The following is a 20,524-nucleotide window of genomic DNA, read 5'->3' as shown; positions in this document are numbered from 1 at the left end:
GAGACGGTCTCACGGTGAGACCATCTCTATTAAATTAGCTTAATATACATTTTATGTTTTAAAGTGATCACATATAATGTTAAAGTGATCACTTACATTTATAATATATAATTTCTATACTAGAATTGGCCTAATTTGCAAGTATCCACAAGTCGAAAATTATATAGTTCCTATACAAGAATCGGCCTAATTTGTATATAAAGATGTCAAGGTGAGACTATTTTTATCGGACTAATTCATCATATATATATATATATATATATATATATATATATATATATATATATATATATATATATATATATATATATATACACTGTTTTAAAGTGATTATTTTTAACTTTAAAGTGATAACTTACAGTTTTAAAGTGATCATAATTACTTTTTAGAGTTTTAGAGTGAATACTTATAAACTTAAAATGACTATTTACAAATTTAAAGTGATTAATTAAGGATCATTTTTTTGAATTACAAGGTATGTTGAGGGGAGGAGAAGAATAAGTAAAAATCAAACGCAAGACTTTTCTTGAGATAGTGATACTTGCTCCAAATAAAAGTTAAAGAACATTCCCAGTATCCCGCACAAGCCGGAATTCTGAGTGGGTTTTATTTTTTGAAAGATGCGAACAAACCATACTCGTTCCCTTCAATGAGGGAGTAAAGAATGCGCAGTTAAGAAATCCTTCAGCTGATACCTGCACCCAATAAAAATCGAATCTCAAACATTCTGCTCAACAAGCAGATGCTCCATCTATTGAGTCACAAGTGTTTTTGTGGTATTTAATAATTGAAAAGGCAAAATCAAAAGATCTAACATGCATCTTTTCCGTATGGTTCGATCTTGTACAATTTGTACTTGTACGAAGTATTTGATTATAAAAACCATTTATTAATAATTGAAACAACAGAAATTCAAGACTACGATTAAGAGAACATGGGCACCTCTTGGAATTTGTCAACTCACCTCCTATACATTGCATGTTTAAGTGAATAAACAGATAATACTTTAATATATCTAAGCTTATTCCATCCCATGGGATTGGGAACATTTCACACCAACACAAAAAAGCTAATATGCTTCAATCTCATTCTTAACACAATTTCTTATTCCAAGGAAAATAATTGTCCTATCTTTTCAACTTTAAGTTTCAAACTTATGAGTTGTTATCATATTTTAAATGCTATAAAACACAATTATTAGCTATTATTCAAAGTTATGAGTTGTTATGATAAAAAAATAATTAAAATGTACATTTCATTATACTTGCAACAAACCTAAGATCTTAATTGATAAAGCATGTAAAAGAAAGTGTTAGGTGATATCTACACCACCACCTTATTTATTGTGAGTTTCTAACTTGTGAAATATTAAAACTCACCTCTAGAAAGATGGCTTTTTTCTTTTTATTGTGTGCCCATTTAATAATAATAATAATAATAATAATAATAATAATAATAATAATAATAATAATAAATACTCATTCTTTTATGTAGGGGTGTTCAAAACCGGATACCGGGTCGACCCGGTTCCGAAAAATCGGGTACCCGGTTTTCCGGATACTTAAAATTCTGTTCCGGATCCGACCCGGTTTTATTTTTTTTCCCCTTATTTCTTTTAACATTTTTTTTATATATAATTCAAATAATATTAAAATACTTAACTTGATTAGTCATAAACTATTAAAATACAACCATTAGTTAATTGAAATACAACTATAATTCCATAAACTCATAATTCCATAAACTAAAAGCAAGCGATTAAAATTTATAAGTTGAAACTTCAAACTCCATTAATCATCTTCAACGACGTCAAGAGTTTCATCGATTATGAGCTCCGAATGCTCCAAAGTTAATGCATTACCTAAACCAAGAGCACGAACAGTCGAACAATATAAGGTTAAAGGAAAAATATTTTTACTCTTAAATATTAAATAATCAATTGAAAAATAATTAAAAATTTATACTAACCTTCCTCCATTTCTTCAAGTGCAAGCAAACTCTCCTCTATTGCTAAAGGAGTTCTAGAAATATGAAGCCAATCTTGTGCGCAAATAAGGGCTTCGGCCATCTTTGGAGTCAATGATGTTCGAAAATCATCAAGAATACGACCACCAGCACTGAAAGCCGATTCAGAAGCAACGGTAGAAATAGGTATAGCAAGCACATCTTTAGCCATCTTTTGAAGAATGGGATACCTTTTTGTTTAATCTTTCCACCATAGTAAAATATCAATGTTAGAATCATGAGGTTCACATGCATCTTCTAAATACCTATCCAAATCACTTTTGTTTAGATTGGTTAATGAACAACCTGTCTCCATTTGATATCTTGAATTCATTAGTTCAATAAGGTCCACCTTCACCACTCCTTGAGTCCCACTTTGAGTAAAAATGGTAGAGGTTGAAGAGGTGAAAGTGGAGGAAGTAGCTCCACTTGTCTTTGGTGGAGGCGTAGAATAAGAATAAGAATCAAACAAATTTTGAAAAACCATTTTAATCTTTAGTGACAAGAGTAGCTTTTGTGGCATCATATGAAGCACGCACAATCCAATCAACATAATTCCACTTATGCCTAGGGTCAAGGAGAAGCTACAAACACTAAAATATTGATATTATCGATGTTTCCATAATATTTGTCATATTTTGCCATCATATTGGTAACCATTTTCCTCATACCCTCATCATCGAGACACTCATGTTGTTGGCAAGCAATAATCTAGTCCCAAAAATCTCATGTGCATAAGAGTTGCAAGTTACATAACGAGAAGCAGAAAATCTTAAAGTTGCATCATAAAAAACACTCAAAAAAGGTACGATAGGAATTTGGGACAGCTCAATATAATGAGATTGTTTCATAAAAAATTTGCTCTGAAAAAAACAAGCATTAACGCCATCTAAAGAAAACAAGGGCCTAAAAATCTATACATTATAATTTATAACTATATTAGACTAAATCAAGACAAGCAATTAAAAGACAACTTGAGTATTCCAACGCCTAATGCAGAACCAAAAGTTGAGAAGTTGTAACCCTAGGGGCTAGGATAATCTCTGTGGCCAACTGAGCAATAACCAGTAATCGCTAGGGGCGTTTAGCGGGCCAGATACAGACTAGGCTATTGTAAAAAAAAAAAGTCAAATTGGATACATACTTTTAAAAGGCAAAATATGCTAAAAATGGGCCGGGCTCCAAAACCTAGCTTGGTCCGGCCCATTTCCCCCAAAAAATTGTAATATTTTTGATAAGAATGTATTTCGATTTGCTTATTTTATAGTAATTCTTGGTTTTTTGCCAGCTGGATTGTTTGTTATAACAATTCCAACAGACACTTGTATAAAAGGGGGTCTTACCGTTCCTTTTACCCACTGAATAATGACAAATACTTTGCATGCTATCTTTCTCTTCTTTTCATAATATACTATGGCTGTGTTCTTCCTCTAACCTCTTACATGGTATCAGAGTAGGTTCTTTGTTGCAAAAATAGGTTCGTTTATCCATTTTTTGTAATGTCTTCTTCATCTCCTTTATTTCGGCATAACATATCTGTCTTTTTCCTTTCTTGCATTATTTCTTTCTTTTCTTCACCATGACTGAAACCTCTGCTCACGTTTCATCTAATAATCAAGTATCTCAACAAATTTATACTGATCTAACTCAAAAACCTGAATCAGTATACTATCTTCATCCTTCTGACCATGTTAGTACTAAACTTGTCAACACTCCTTTTGATGGCAATGGCTTTGGTGATTGGAAGCGATCGGTTATGATTGGATTAATAGCCAAGAACAAACTCCGCTTTGTTGATGGTACACTTCCTAAACCATCAGATAATGCCTCAGATATGAAAGCTTGGGAGAGGTGCAATAATATGGTACTTGGATGGCTTATTGCTTCGCTTGATTGTGTTGTTGCCAAAAGTGTCATGTATAACAAATATGCTTCAGAGATTTGGACTGATCTGGAGGAACGATTTGGAGTCTCTACTTCCGCATAGATTTGCTCTCTACATGAAGAATTGTCTAATATTTCACAAGAGGCCAATATGAGCATCATTGACTATTTTATTAAGGTGAAATCTCTTTGGGATGAACTTGATAATCTTAATCCTTTACCTACACGTACTTGTAAAGGTTGCAGTTGTGGTTTAACAAAAAAGGTGTTTAAGCTTCAACAAGATCAACACCTCATGAGCTTTCTTATGAAGGTTGATGACCAGTACAATTCGATTAAAACTAATATACTCATGCTACCTAAACTTCCACATGTTTCCATCGCCTATCATATGTTATATCGAGTAAAAGCACAAGGAACTCACTCGCCTCAATACTAATTCTCCTTCTGAATCCTTAGCATTTGCCATCAATAAGAAGCATTTTTATGATAGATCTCATAAAACTAATCGCTTCTAAAAGCCTCATTCTCAAGATTCTGTAGTTTATGCAAAGAATAAGCCTGGCGTTGGTTTCAATCGAAACTCCAACTATTTTTGTGATCATTGCAATATTAATAGTCATTCTATTGAGAGGTGTTTCAAGATTAATGGTTATCCACCTGGTTTTAAACACAAGAAGTTTGTTGATTGTGCTTACTGCACTTGGTCTTACTACATTTTATTTTTCCAGCATTTTTATGCATATATGAACACTCAGTTTCATTCAAAAATTCTGGCCATTCGCACTAATCATTATCAAACTTCTCGGTGACGGTGACTCTAAACGCTTTTACCTTCTTCATGGTATTATTCATTAGACTTCTTGTCGAGACACCCCTCAACCAAATGGGGTTGTTGAACGCAAGCATCGACACTTATTAAAAGTTGCTCATGCCCTTTCTTTTCAATTCAATCTCCCCATCTATTTATGGGGTGAATGTGTTCAAATTGTTGTTTACCTTATTAATGGATCCCCTTTACCTGTTTTGGGTAATACTTCCCTCTATGAAAAACTATATGGTGAAAAACCCAATCTCTCTCACCTTAAATCTTTTGGCTGCTTGTGCTTTGTCTCTACTTCCAAACATAATAGATCCAAATTGCATTCTAGAGCTGACATCTCTATTTTCATAGGCTACTCTCTTACACAAAAGGCCTACAAAACATACAACCCTACCACTAATTCCATAGTCTTTTCTAGAGATGTTACTTTTTCAGGAACATCATTTCCCTTATCACTCTACCAGTCCTCCTACCTTTCCTTTCTCTACCTTTTATCTACCAGCTCATACTCCTATTCCCCACTATGATGACTCTTTTCTTCCACCTACTTCTTTTCTCATTTCCCCTACTAATGATACCCCACCTACTAATTCTCCTGTACACGTTCCTACCCCACCTACTAATGCTACATCGTCTCCTGTATCCCCAGCTTCTACCTCCTGTCCTCTATCTCCTACTACACCAGCCTCTTCTGACTCCTCTAATTTCTCCCATTTCACTTCCTCCTCTTTTCCACCTACTTTACCTTTAGTTGTTGATCTATCTCATGCACCTTTCTTACCTTTTGCTCCTACATACAAATCTACTCGTGTACACAAACCTCCCTCCCTTCTTCAGGACTTCGTTTGTATCACTACTCACTGGTGCAACCTAGTTCATTTCACCTCCCTTCCTGCTTCTCACCAGTCCCTATTATCCTCTCACAGTCAATGGCTTGAACCCAAATCTTATAAACTAGCAGCTCAAGATCCTTTGTGGGTTAAGGCTATGGACACTAAATTTCAAGCTCTTTAAGCTAATCATACATGGGATCTTGTTCCCCTTCCTATTGGCAAGAAAACTGTTGGTTGCAAGTGGGTTTATAAAATCAAGTTAAAGGCTGATGGTTCTTTAGAAAGGTACAAGGCTTGTCTTATGGCCAAAGGCTATACACAGGAATATGGAGTTGATTTTCATGAGACATTTTCCCCCATTTTCCCCATTGTTTTGTGGCCAAAGGCTATACTTGCACTTGCTGCTTCTCATAAATGGCCTTTACATCAGCTCGACGTTAATAATGCTTTTTTGCGCGGGGATCTTCATGAAGATGTTTATATGTTAGTGCCTAATGGTTTATCTTATCCTCCTAATATGGTTTGCAAGCTCCGCAAGTCCGTTTATGGTCTAAAATAGGTATCCCGCCAATGGTTTGCCAAACTTACTAATTAGCTTATTTCTTAGGATTTTACTCAGTCAAAGCTGGATTATTCTTTATTCACTCACAAGGCTCATGATTCCATTAATATTGTTGCCATATATGTGGATGACATCATCGTTATTGGAAAAAATGTTTCTCTCATCTCTCACTTGAAGTCTCATTTGCATAATATTTTCAATATAAAGGACCTAATTGGTCGATTGAGTGTCTTCCTTGGTCTTGAGCTTACATATTCTGCTAATGGTATTATTGTTACTCAACAAAAGTTTAGTAAGGAACTGCTCAGAGATACTGATATTTCTCCCCTTACACCACATTTTACTCCTCTTCCCTTAAACCACAAACTATCCTCCAATGATTCTCCCTTATTACCCAATCCCACTTTATACCACAGCTTGGTTGGTAAATTAAACTTCTTAACTCACACCCGTCCCGATCTCTCTTATGTAGTCCAAACACTTAGCCAACATATGCAAAACCCAACTACTGCACACTTTGAAGTTGTTAAACATACGCTTGGTTACTTATCTGCCACCTTAGAGAAGGGCATTCTTCTTTTAGCCTCTAATCAGTTAACTCTCCAAGCGTATTCTGATTCCGATTGGGGGGCATGCCCCGAAACTAGACGTTCCATTTCTGGTTTTTTTCTTCTTCTTGGACGGTCACCCATTAGTTGGAAGTCTAAAACGCAAGCCACGGTTTCCAAATCCTGCTCTGAGGCTGAGTATCGCTCCATGGCTAGTGCATGCTCCGAAGTTGTCTGGGTTGTTCGACTTCTTGAGGAACTTGGTCTACATTCCTTACGTCCTGTTACTCTACATTGTGAAAACATTTCTGCAATTCATATTGCTCAGAATCTGGTGTTTCATGAACGCACCAAACACTTGGAGATTGATTGCCACTTTACCCGTGACAAGGTCATTGAGGGTCTTTTACAGTTGATATACCTTCCCACTTCATCCCTATTAGTTGATGTATTCACTAAAGTTATTCCTTCTGCTCAATTTCGTCATTTGTTAACCAAACTTGGCATGTCTTCCCCAGCCAAGTTTGAGGGGCTGATAAGAATGTATTTCGGTTTTCTCATTTTGTAGTAATTCTTGGTTTCTTGCCGACTGGATTGTTTGTTATAACAACTTCAACAGACACTTATATAAAAAAGGGTTTTACCCTTCCTTTTACCCACGAAATAATGACAAACACTTTACATGCTTTCTTTCTCTTCTTTTCATAATATGCTATGGCTGTATTCTTCCTGTAACCTCTCACAATTTTTGGTGTAATCTCAATTGTATCATATTTGCATAATTAAATGTCACGCACAAATATAATTTTGATTCAAATGAGGAATCTTAAAAACACAGTTGTTGCACAGGCACACAGCTCTGACTTGTGATTCTTTCTTACGAAGATTGTATAATACAATCAATCTTGCTCTTAGATGATCTATAATGCATATTAAGTCAAATTAATTAATTCTTAATTTTGTTAATATTAATGGAGAAAAGTAATAGTAGAGTCTGCATTGCAAAGTTACTAGACATGACTACTGTACGCACATGGTCATGTGATTTTATGTGGGAATTGATGGTGATTAGGGGTGTTAAATGGGTTGGATAAGAGGCGGGTCGAGCTCAAGTGCATATGAGCCGGGTTTTAAAAGCTCCGACCAGCTCGATCCGAGCCACGTTTATTACTTAAAATTATTATAATTTGATTAATTTTTAATAATGAAATTATCATTTATAGTAATAAGTTATAGAAACGTTAATAATCGCTATTGGCATTGTCATTTATAACAATTAGATTATATATTAATTATGCTATTTAAAAGGGTCCGTTTTCAACTTTTATTAAGTACTTTTATAGCCCGCTTCATTTTGATTATAGTTGAGTATGTTTTTGATTCGATTAATTTTCAACTCTGCCCTTACAATACACTTCTAAATTAACAGGCTGGATATGGGTTCAAAATGGAGGCCCGACTCATTAAACACCCCCTACTAGTGATTCTTCAACCCATTTTTAGCCCATATTTCTACAGTTGCAAGGCCTTTTTCAATTCATATTCAAACCCATTTAAAATCCAATACATTTTAATAGGAATATAGCCTATTTTCAGCTCAACCGACTTTCAGCCCGATCCTCTCCTAACCTTTCTAAAAATAGGTCGGATAAGGACTGAAAACGGGGCTCACCCTTGAACATCCAGCCACCACCCATCAACGTCATAAATCTCCTCCTATGTAGACACCACCATGGTTGCATCCGAGGGGTATAGGTTTTTCTAAGTTGTTAGAAAGGCCGCATAAACTCCATAAATAATGTAATTATTAATGGCAAGTATGAAATCATATCCAAAAGGTGCACCTTTCTAGATCGGGTGAAAAGGTACACGAAAGAATTCCTTTGGACAACAATCAAATTCAACAATAAAGATGATGGCTAAACAAATAGGACTTTAGGACAATTCACTTAAAGACTTAACTTATCATACTCCATTGTACAATACCAAAATTTCAACATAGGTTTAAACTAACTGAGTATGAGGTAATACGTGTTAATTTTGAAGTGTAGATACAACACATATCTCGTACTACGTAATTCTGATACAATACCCAATCAATCCAAAGTCATTATAAGGCTTCCCTAAGTTATCTAGGAATGAGATCCAACCAATAATCACCCTTTAGAGAAACATAAATAGGAAATCTCCTTCCTTTCATAATCTCATGAAAAATATATATTTATCGTTAATTAAGCAGAAACACAAATAAATATCCCTATAATTAGAAAGAAAATATCCTAATCTCATATTTATGCATAATAACTAATCTATCACATCATTCTTTGCTCCGTTCCCATGGAACGCCATGGCAAAGTAAGTCAATTCAATCAACCTAAACATACAAGAAATTGAACGGAACCATGATCAACTCTAATAAATTTGCATTACAATAAAATTACATTCAATTATTTCATTATTCAGTAAACGAACCATGGTGTTGTTCATATGTTTTTCATATTTCCAGCTTTCTGTTTTTTTTGTTTTTTCTTTGTAGGGCGGGGTCCTCATATGCTAGACTTGAGCTGAGGGGATCCTTTAGATTGTTATCTCCTTGTTGTTGGAAAAATAACCCCCATGTGATCTCAGTCGAACAATTATAGAGAGGTTGGCTAACATATAAGTTTGATGGGCTACTCTTATTACCAATTGGTTTTAGGATGTATCTTATCGGATTTATGTGCAGTCAACTCTCATCTTATGCGGGTCTTGTTGTGTACAAGCCTGTCAACTAATTTATCATTCGTGATGAGGGTATTAGTCTGCCTCCTCTCACACCTTTCCTAGACCTTGTCGTTGGCGGGAGTCATTGGAAGTTGCATTGTTTTGTAAGATATACACATGCGCACAATTATCTAAAGAATGAAAGTGGAAAAAATGCAGAATAAGAAGTGGAAGGCAGTACCTCAGTTTGGAGCATGGGAACAGAAAGGAAATACAAGTCCAAACTATTCTATGGTGTTCGGGCAAGCACGAGCACACCGAAAACAGGTGAAGAACGATGTTAGACATCTGAGTCTTGGTGATGAAACGGAGCTGATTGTTCAACATAATCCTGGATATGAATTTGATCATCACAAAGATGCAGATTCCGTCATGGTAAGGCTTTTCACTCTTACATTAATTACTAATTAGTAACCTACAAATTAACATTAGTGCTGCTGCATTTACGAAGTAGAGTTGATCATGGTTCGGGTTTAATTACTACTTAAGAATTAGGACTAAATCCAAAGGAAACTAAGCCAAAGAGACAGGTGGGACAGTGTAAAAATGCGATAATGAAAAAGAGTGATACTGATACGGAAGTGATGTGTTTATCGTAATATCGGTCGAAATCAAAAAGTGTCCCCTAATAATACCGAAATGCAGTTTTTTTTTACCATTACTACGGCCAACACTATAAGATGTGACCTTGTTTTTTGAGCATGACAACAATTTTGACTTGGAAATTGCAGACTATGCTTGGCCAAATCCCAGCTTAGTTAGAGCACTCTCAATGATGAGGAAAAAATTTTCTCACCAATCTCTCTTTATACTTTCCTTCTCATCTACATTAGATTTTGTATGTGAAAATTTTTATCATTTAAGTTTATCTCATTCATAAGGAAGAAAAGTTTCCTCACAAAAAATAATTTATAGAGAATACTTATACCACAAAATACTTATACCACAAAAAAATTAAAAATAAAAAGATCAAATTAATTATGTAAACATCAAACCATTTGAACACTAATTTTTTGAAATTAGAGAAGGTAGTTTTTGCAGTGTGTCAAAAAATAGAAAAATGGGTGTCTATTTATAGAAAATTTTTTTCTGAATGATGATATATTTTAATTTTTGAAGTCTTTAAAATTTAGAAATTGCACGTTCAAAAATAAAAAAAATGAGTGTTTTTCTTTATATTAATGGTGGGGCTCACTATGAGGAAATCCCAAAAATTTCCTCAAATTAAGTTATCTTTTAGATAAATTTGAGTGTTTTTTTTAGTATTCACTAATAAAGTCATTTTTACCAAAAAAAAATTCCCCTCAAATAAAAATTCCTCACCATTGTGATAGCTCTTACAATATCTCTTTTTACCAATAACCTCACGTGGCTTCCAATAACAAATTAAAGGAGTTGTTTTCGATTGACCCTTGGCAGCAAATAACAATACAACTTCATGTAGATATATAAGAAGTGCATAGAGTTAAAGGAGTCAATTTAATATCAGTGCCTCTCCCGAGAGACCATCTTTATAAGAGACGACTCTGACTCTCCAGGCCCACGTCCAACAATTAAAAAAAAGAGAAAAACCTAAAAATCAACGCGCACATTTGACCCTATTTAGAGTTGGTGTTATAACCTATTGAAGTTGGTATTATAACCTATTAAAATTGGGATTTAGAGTTGGTGTTATAACTTAATAAAGTTAGTATTTGGAGTTGGTATCATAACCTATTTGGAGTTAGTGTTATAACCTATTGAAGTTCGTATTATAATCTATTGAAGTTCGTATTATAACCTATTAGAGTTGGTATTATAACTTAATAAAGTTGGTATTTGAAGTTGGCATTTTAACCTATTATAACCTATTATAATCTATTAGAGTTGGTATTACCAACTTTAGTAGGTTATAATACCAACTCTAATAGGTTATAATACCAATGCCAATATGTTATAACAAAAACTCAAAAGAGGTTATAATACCAACTCTAAATACCAACTTTAATGGGTTATAACACGAACTCCACATAGCAACTTTAACAGGTTATAATACGAACTCTAATAGGCTATAATACCAACTTCAATTGATTATAATACCAACTCCAAATAGGATTAATCAACACGTGTTTTTTTAGTAGTTGTTTTTTAGTAATAATGGGCCGGCCCATTTGAGACGTATCTTTTATATAGACGGTCTCAAGTAAGAATTTGTGATTTAAAATAGATTAATAATATGAAATTAAAAGGCTATAAATTTTTGGTCCTAAGCACTAGAAAATTGAATGAAGTTTGATAGTTGATATTAAATGGTGAATATAATAATAGAAATATAATAATTTTATTGGTGATAAAATCTCTCGACAAATTTTGTTGGTCATTTTTCTTGTACTTCAATCATCTCATTTTTTTTCATAATAGGTGGTAATGAAAAAATTGAGAAAAAGAAACTTTTTCACAAGAAGCATGGCCATAAAATTTTTTCTTCTTGTTCTTCGAAAAAAAATAATAATAATAGAGGATGCATTAGGTGGTAATGAAAAATTGTGAAAAAAAAACTTTTTAATATCAACTTTTTCATCACCACAGATATAACATAATACTACATATATTTCATAAAAATTTACACGAAAAATTATTTTCATCACAATTTAGTACCAACAATCAAACCGACGTTAAAAGAAATGAATTTTGTGCTTAGATCTTATATAAACCTAGCTGAAGCAACAAATGATTGACATATTGCAAAAGTATGATTTCGGTCACGTTCCCGAAACAGATTTCATGGTCAATATATGGATGAGTTTGCGGTCAACACGACCTATATATTGGTTGCGTTAAACTCAAAAACCTTTACAATACGATCGCGATTCAGTGATGTGGTCTTATATTTGCACTATGGTTATTCATTTAGGTCATTGGGTTGGATTTGGATTAAGGTGTTTCCACTTTGGTCATTTTCGAGTTTTGTTGCAAACTTGGTTAACATGCTAATTAAGTTTCATATTAATACTCGGGTCTCTTACCTGTCGTGTCGATCATTTCTGATGATCTCTTTAATTTGACCCGAATGGATACATTTAAATTTAACGCACACGCTTCATGCATTCATATAGGTTTCAACCGCAGCCTTTGCAACAAAGTAGAAACTAGAAACTATGAATAAGAGAAAATTATTTAATAAAATCACTAGAAATTAGGTAACGATGTTATTTATAGTTCTCATTGTGCAGAGCTTTCCCTTTTTAGGCTAAAATTGACTATATTCTTCTGGCTCTCTCTTTGTAGGGATACCGGTATAGATTATCCGCTACTTTTTCTCACCCCGAACTCTTTTTTCGAGCGGGATATTAGATTGATAATGATGAGTGATGACATAATGAAATTTCATCTGCTTTCTGACTTGAAATACTAATTTTTTTTGCAGAAGAAAAACAAGTTCCTGTCGTACTGTTGCATGATGCCAGACTAATCTCAATTCTGCTTCTATTATTATTACATCCGTTCAACTGATATTGATATATTGCGTGGAAAAATATCTAAGTGATACAATATTCCAGTTCCAGTATCTTAATGAATAAAATAATTCTTTTTTGAATACTTTTTTTTACGATACCTTCAATCTACTTTTGCTTATCACTCGATATACAGAATTCAGATAAATTTTCTTGCAAGACAAGAAGGTTTTTAGCATGGTTTTAAAATATCAACAAGAACCACCGATAATGCTAATTTAGTTTATGTAAATACTCTCTTTGTTCTTTTTGATTTGCACTAAAGAGAAAGAGGGTAAATTTTAAGAAAATGGTAATAAATGAAGAGGGATAATGAATTGTATGGGTGAAGTTAAAAGAGTTAAACTGTATGAATGAGATTAAAAAAAGTGGTGGGCTATCATCCAATAATAGAATTGATGCAAATTAAGTGGAACGGATTAAAATAGAAAATAATACAAATTCAATGAGACAGAGGGAGAACGAATGAGAGTGAAACATGTTAGGAAACTCTAACAGGAGAGGAAACAATGAGACAAGTTGCTAAGAACGGTTGAAAATTGTAGCGTGATGGTGAACTAATGAATATAATTATTTTGCAACTAATACGTAGAAGTGTGGCTTGAGTGTTGGTTGTCTTGGTCATGGTGTAACTTAACATTTGCTATATAGAAGAACTTTACCTAAAAAACATGGTGTAACAAGTTTTGATGATGTATTTTGATTAGTAATGCTTTGTTTTGGTGATGATCAAGGCAACATTATACAATTTTTTGGAATATGCTTTGTTTTGGAAGAAGCAAAATAATTAGCCAGTACATTTTACAGTACAGTTGCTCGTTTGAGCATATAATAGTAATCGTTCGAGCACCCAGTTTAGAAGCACATTTTGTGCATATTTAGTTATTTACATTCTCTCGTAATTATTAACCTTTCTTACCTTATGATTAGTTCTTTACTTCAACATTTTTTCTTTACAACACTAATAATGCTCAATTGATAAAATTCCTTTAACCTTATTAAGCCTAAAAAGTAAAAGTCCTAAAGGCATGGAGTGTCACTACTTGTCAAAATTTGTATTGACTTCAAATTAATTTGATATCCGACCGAAATTAGTGGGTTATAATTCAAAAAACTTTACTTGTCTCGAAAACACCCTAAATCTTAGATGATTAAAATTCAAACTCAACCATTTTAACCCATTTTCAGTTTCATATCAAAATTTTTAGTTCCACATCATTATTTTTAGTCAAATCTGATTATATTTTTAGTTAATTTATCAAAATATTAATTCAACATTTCTTTATTGTAACCAAAATCAGTATATTACATTTTTAATCTAAACATGAGTCGAATTTAGCCTCAACCTAAATCCTACCCATAAACCTAAACTCAAACGATAGACCTAGACTTAACCCATAAATCCAAACTATACAGTCGACATAGACTCATAAACTCTAATCCAAACATCAATTCATAATCCCTAATCATCAACCTATTGCCATCAGTACTCAACAAAATTGCAGGGCAAACAAACAGTTAACTAAATCACGCTAATCTAATTTTTTATATAAGCTTGAAAGCAATCAAACAGAAATTCATGTCAGTATCAAAATCACCATAGCCAAGGACTCATGAAAATTAACACGAAAATGAAAAAATTTTCGTTGTTTTCTAGCACAGATCGAACAATGACTTTATTTTTCGTGACACAGCCTACAATTTGTAGACGGGTTTTGCAGAATCAGCAGCCCATAAGAAAAACGGACATGAGGGCCCTCGGTCAGCAGTAAAGTTTCCACACGCAAAGAACAAACAACCAGGTTCCTGTCCCGGAATTGGCCATACTTTCTTGATACATGTAGCCCCACAAAAGCAAAAAACGGGCTCTTCCATTGGATTGGCAGCTCGAAGTGGTGGGAAGTGCATTTCTGTTAAGATAGGTGAAGTTTTCGACTTGTCGGGTTGATAAACTACGGTGCTTGCAGGTGAAAGCGTCTGCTGCTGGTGATGTGCAGCACTCGGATGATCTGAAAATAGGGACTGAAGAGAATTTGTGATTGAGAATTTATATCCAAGCTGCATAAGTTGAGACAGTAAACGAGCAGTGTTTTTGGCATCGTCTAATCCGCAATGGGCGTTACCCTCCCATCTCACACCAGCATGTTCTACTGATTCTTTCAAGTTGCGTCGAGTACATCCGAATGTTTCAATGAACGGGATCTTCAAATTAATCCACCTGAGAAAACACGGAATCAACAATCGGAATAAAGGAGATTTCCATTGAAACAAAGAATGAATAAGTTGAAGATTCATGCATGGTGGAGACTAGATCATAGTGTAAAAATGCAGTAGCAGAATGATGATGAGGTAACGGGAGTGATGCGGTTATTGTAACGCCATCAGTCGAAACTATAAGATACCCATTAATATGGCCTAAACACGATTTTTTTAAACCTTTACCAAGCAGGGAAAATCGGTTCGTTTGTTTTAATGCGATAAAATGTGTTAGAGTATATAACATATCCTGGGGCCTTAACTAAAAGCCATTGTGACAAGAGGTCACAAGTTCGAATCTCAACCACTATGATTTAAAGTGGAATATTTAGCGTCATGTATAAGGAGGGCATGTGTTGCATCCACACATCTAGTCCAAAGAGTTCTCGTGTGAGGGAGCGTGTTAGAGTATATAATATATTTTGGGGCTTCAAACATCAATTTAAGCTTTTAGTTGAATTAGTTTTCGACACAATGCAACCTTGTTTTTACGCTATTGACTAGATAGTGAAAAGAAGGGACAAGGTAAAGATATTAAAAATGGCCCATTTGATGAGGGGAAAGATAGAATTGTGATTAAGAGGGAGAGAAACCAAACCAAAATCCAACCAAGATGCTACAAACTATCCAAAAAACATCCGAAAACGGCCTACTTGAAAAGAAAGTATAACATGAACTTCTGTTTTGTCATTTTAACAACATTTTCTACCATATTACCGAATAAATGTAATTCATATATGTAATACTACCTTATATAGCTTACCTATTGAAATATGATGGCTTCATAATCTTTTTGTATCGGCATTCTGATTCCAACATTATTCTGCAATCCCAGTTCGTCCATGTCACAATAGCAAAGTTTGTATGCTTAATGCCCTTTTCTCCGAGCCATTTATCATGTAAAAACAACGCTTCACTCAAAGTAACGCCTTTATCTACCTGAAAATTGTACTTAAAAATTAAGGCATGTATTCCGTTTCAAAAATAATGTCAAATTTTGATTAATTATGAATGATCTAAACTATTAGGTCACTTACCCAGAAATGTTATTGCTATTGTAGGTAAATTAAAAAAAGAAAATAAAATAAGATAACAAAAATAATTTTTAAAAATAAAAAAAAAAACAAAAATCAGAATACCCCTACCTTCCCCTCCCCACTGCCACGCCTCTATCATGCTCCACTCCCCTACGATTAACTAGCCTCAGCTCCGGCATAGCCCTAAGTACCACCACTACGACAATTTCATCTTTCGGTATAGAAGGTTAATGGACCACAATTATGAGAGCAATGAGTACAATTAATGGAAGTTGATGATGATTGATCAGAAAGAGAATTTGATCCCTCCGAGAAATGCCATACACCAAACAACTAGCTATGTTCTCTTACTATTGCAATTGAACAATTTGAATGACATTAACGAAACTTGATCATCATCACTTTAGACAAAATTCCACAGCTAACGAAGATTTAATAGGTCGTTATATTATGGATGAATTAGGTAATTAAATCTAATAAACAAGAAAATCGAAATGAAAAAATTTACCCATTCGAAAAGAGAAAATGAGGAACAGAGCCAGAAGGAAGAGACAATTCCATGAAGTGAGAAATTCTAGAGATTTTAGCTGTAGTCAAGATTGATAAAGGACGATTATCAGCTTAAAACAACAGTTTAATCTCCATTTTGATCTTTCTCTCTATAAAAATTTTGGGAATTTGATCTAAAACTTCTCTAGAGTGTTGAAGAATGATATAATTACAGCCGGGAATCAAGAGCTAATATTGTAAGGTTTCATCTGGTACAAAATCTCTACTGGTACTGGTTTAATTTACCGCCATTGATATTGAGCTAGTAAGGTTTACCGCCACCGTCAATAATTAACTTTTTAAAGTTTTTTCAGATTTTATTTTAATTTAACTTTTTTTAATAAAAATTACCCGTTATAGCAGGTCCAATCACCATGTATACTCTCGGTAAATATATCACCATGTATACTCTCGGTAAATATCTGTTACATTTTGTTTGGATAAGAATTTAGGAGGGATAAGAAAGGAAGGGAGGGATTAATGAGAGAATTTTCTTTGTTTGGATAAGGAGGAAATTAAAGGGAAAGAAAATTAAAAATATAGTTTACAAAATTCTAAATAAATTAAATACTATCAATAATAATACATACACTATAGTTTAATTTTAATGAATTCACAAAAAAGTTTAAATATGAACAATATTCTACTTAACAAATTATTTTCCTTCCAAATTTTTAACCTCGTGGAAAAATTTGGTTATTAATAAAATAAGGAATATTAGTCTCTCCATTTACCCTAAAATTGTTATCCAAATAAAAAAATTATTTCCCTCCAAATTCCTCCCTTTTCTTTCCCTCCAAATCTCTACGTTCGGATCATTCATAGTTAATTAATAGTTGAGATTATTATAGAAAAATCGAATAAAGATCAGATTATTCTAGGAATCTTTCCTTTTCTTTAACAACAAAAGAAACAAAGATGAAGTTGAACAAACCTGAGACTGCTTGATCCCTGTAAGTTCTTTGCAAAATCCAGTGAGAAGCTGATGATGAGTAGGCCGAACATAGCACTGAAAACAGCCCTCTATTCGCCCCGTCCTACCATTTACAACCACAGATGGAAATTCAATTATTTCCTGTGGATGAGGGATCGTTTCTTTGTCACACGTAGCCTCAAAATCAATCACCACAAAGTACTCAAATTCCTGAGAAACACAGTCGGGTGAAGGCGAACAGTTCTGAGGAGGTATTGGCACAGGAACAGGAACCTGAGGGAGCAAATATGGTTGGATGTACTGCCCAGGGCTTGCAGGATATAAGCAGCCACCAAGCACAGGGGATTGAGTTTGCACATCCATCAGAACATTTGGAGACAATGCTGGCCAGCCATAACAATTTTCTTGGAACACCGGTGTGCTACAACTTTCGTTTGGGACTGTTACGGTATTTGCTCCATTACTTTCAGAGTCTGCATTTGTTTGCTTTAAGCAAATACTATACTGCAGCACCAGGAACTGTCCACAAAAACTCAGTGTAGCAGCAGGGTCATACAAAGAGCCTTTAGGTTGGAACCATTCAAGTAATGCTGCAAGGGCTGTATGCACTGTTTCAAACCAATGAAAATACAAAAGTCAGCAATTTTGGCACAATATAATGTGGCACAAAGTTATGAGTTAACTATCAAAACCCTTTTTGTTCAAGTAAAAATGAAGTTGTGCCATTTCAGGGGAAGGAAAATCCAATCATTAATAGAGCAATGGTTGTCGGTTAAGCATAGGGTCATTTATTAAGATAGTTTTGAGGTGCAACCGTTTATGGCCCAACTCATGAAGGGGCACAAATGGAGTTAATCCTTATAATTAAAAATTAGTATTTGCATGACAAGCATCGAACTTGCAGCATTAGGTTTCTCAGTTGAACGCATGAATACTGAATACATAGTTTGAGGAAAAATAGCCGAAAATTTACTTATATAAGGGTCTTTTTTTATTTTTCGCCTAAGGTCCGAAAATTGTTAGGATCGGCCCTGGTTAAGCAGGACGGTGATGTGGAGGAGTATGAGAAAAAAATTGTTTAATATGTTTCCAATATTGATGAAGGAGTCAGTGAGGAATTTCTGTCATTTAGTGTTTGGGAATAAGTATTTCATTTCAAATTATGGATTTTAATTATGAAATCATAAATGAAAAATTTGAGAATGACAAGGTTTGGATAGTCATTCTCAAATCTTCAACTTTAACTATTTTAAAAACAATGGTGGAATTTGATCCAAATTCAAATTTGAAAATTTTAATTTGCCGAATAATAGATTTAAACCAATTTCAAATTTACAAATGAAATCGTTGTTCCCAAACATAGCATTGGCGAATTTCATTTGTGGGCTTGAGACTAGGATATCAATGACAAACAAGAAACAAACTAAATAGCCGTATAATGAATCAGCAAATCTCATGTGAGACGGTTGCATACGTGCGACCAGTCATAGGTCCAACCCATAATTTTGAAGTTGTCATTTTAAAGCTTGAATTGGACATTTTCGACATTGATGTAAACATTTTAAGTCTTGAATTTGACAAGCTTTAAACCATTGTAAATGACATTCTATGTTTTGAAATGGATATTTTACAGTTGGAGTAGGTAAGTAAAATATAAAATTAAGGGTTGGGTAGGAGTTTTAAGAATTAGAATGGGCATTTTAAGTCCTAAAATGAGTGTTTTAAGAGTTGAAGTTGATAACTAAAACAATTAAATTAAGCCTCAGGAGGAGTATTGAGGTTTGGAGTAGGGGTTTTAAGTGTTAAATTTGGCTTTTTAAGTCTTGAAATGAGTTTTTTAAGGCTTGAATTCGGCAAGTAGAAAATGTTTTGGTCGCACGCATGAGACGACCGCATATAAATTTTTGTGATAGTAAATAAAATACTAACAACATTCCAATACCCGACAACCTTAACATTGTTAGCAATAGCAATCTAACACTTGATAGCAAGTGATAAAACATTGTTAGCAATATATAAGAAGTCCACAATACATACGTTATTAGCGCATATTTCAGTTATTAATTCTACTTGGGCAGTGCATTCATCAGAAGACGATTTGATCAGTGGATATCCAAACCATAAATCAACAACAAATCCAAAAATATCAAAAACCCACAAATTTAAACCCAAAACTGAAACTTACATTGTAAAAACTATAAAAAAAAATCTCAAATTTAACACATATAGCAAACAAAATTAGAAATAACAATCATAAAAACAAACAAAAAGAAAACATTCACATATGTAGAGAAAAAAATAGAAACTTTCTAACCTCCATATTCGGAAACCATCTTGATAAAGTAAACCGCGCAAAAAATATTAGTTGGCGTAAACATGAAATCTCCCACAGAATTCCTAAAAATAAAACATGTATTTTTAAAACAAACCAAGAAAACCCCTTAAAAATTACCAATGAAAGATCAACTAAATTATACCAAAATCAAATTATATTTAGTAGTATATGATTTGTGGGTTCCATGCTAACAATAAAGGGTACATACTCACCAGTAACCAGTTGCGATTGAGAGAGAAGGGTTTGCCACGGACGAGGATTATGGGATCAAACTATATGAGTGCTTGTCGTATATATAAGGACAATTTCCCTACGAAATCATTTCAGTGTGTGACGGGCCCATATAAGCAGCTCAAAGTTAAACTTACAAATAAAAAACAAATTTTTATAGAAGACCGTCTCTTTGAGAGACTGCCTTAAATGGGCCGGCCCAAACAACAAAAAAAATTATTAAATTTACTGATTTTGAATTGTCTTCTTGTTTTGTGTCATTTATATTAAT

General features: G+C 33.8%; 3 protein-coding genes across 3 annotated transcripts; 2 read left to right on the top strand and 1 right to left on the bottom strand.

The window, feature by feature from the left end:
- Positions 1-5,845: 5,845 nt before the first annotated feature.
- LOC130818598 (uncharacterized mitochondrial protein AtMg00810-like) lies at positions 5,846-7,222 on the top strand. Its single transcript, XM_057684761.1, has 2 exons — positions 5,846-6,064; positions 6,152-7,222. Exons 1-2 carry the CDS (start codon positions 5,846-5,848, stop codon positions 7,220-7,222), a joined length of 1,290 nt encoding a protein of 429 aa, XP_057540744.1.
- A 1,668-nt stretch (positions 7,223-8,890) lies between these two features.
- Positions 8,891-12,962, top strand: LOC130818927 (uncharacterized). The gene is made up of 3 exons (XM_057685205.1): positions 8,891-9,009; positions 9,577-9,792; positions 12,824-12,962. The coding sequence occupies exons 1-3, from the start codon at positions 8,992-8,994 to the stop codon at positions 12,866-12,868; spliced, it is 279 nt and encodes a 92-aa protein (XP_057541188.1). The 5' UTR covers positions 8,891-8,991; the 3' UTR covers positions 12,869-12,962.
- Positions 12,963-14,429: 1,467 nt separating this feature from the next.
- On the bottom strand, positions 14,430-20,346 carry LOC130818926 (uncharacterized). Its single transcript, XM_057685204.1, has 5 exons — positions 20,235-20,346; positions 20,002-20,084; positions 17,688-18,295; positions 15,931-16,106; positions 14,430-15,129 (listed from the first exon to the last, which is right to left on the bottom strand). The coding sequence occupies exons 2-5, from the start codon at positions 20,063-20,065 to the stop codon at positions 14,607-14,609; spliced, it is 1,371 nt and encodes a 456-aa protein (XP_057541187.1). The 5' UTR covers positions 20,066-20,084; positions 20,235-20,346; the 3' UTR covers positions 14,430-14,606.
- Between the last annotated feature and the right edge of the window lie 178 nt (positions 20,347-20,524).

Source organism: Amaranthus tricolor, chromosome 7 (assembly GCF_026212465.1).
Source record: "Amaranthus tricolor cultivar Red isolate AtriRed21 chromosome 7, ASM2621246v1, whole genome shotgun sequence".
Taxonomy (NCBI): domain Eukaryota; kingdom Viridiplantae; phylum Streptophyta; class Magnoliopsida; order Caryophyllales; family Amaranthaceae; genus Amaranthus; species Amaranthus tricolor.
The sequence above is the reverse complement of the archived record's forward strand: the minus strand, read 5'-3'. Positions and strand labels throughout refer to the sequence as shown.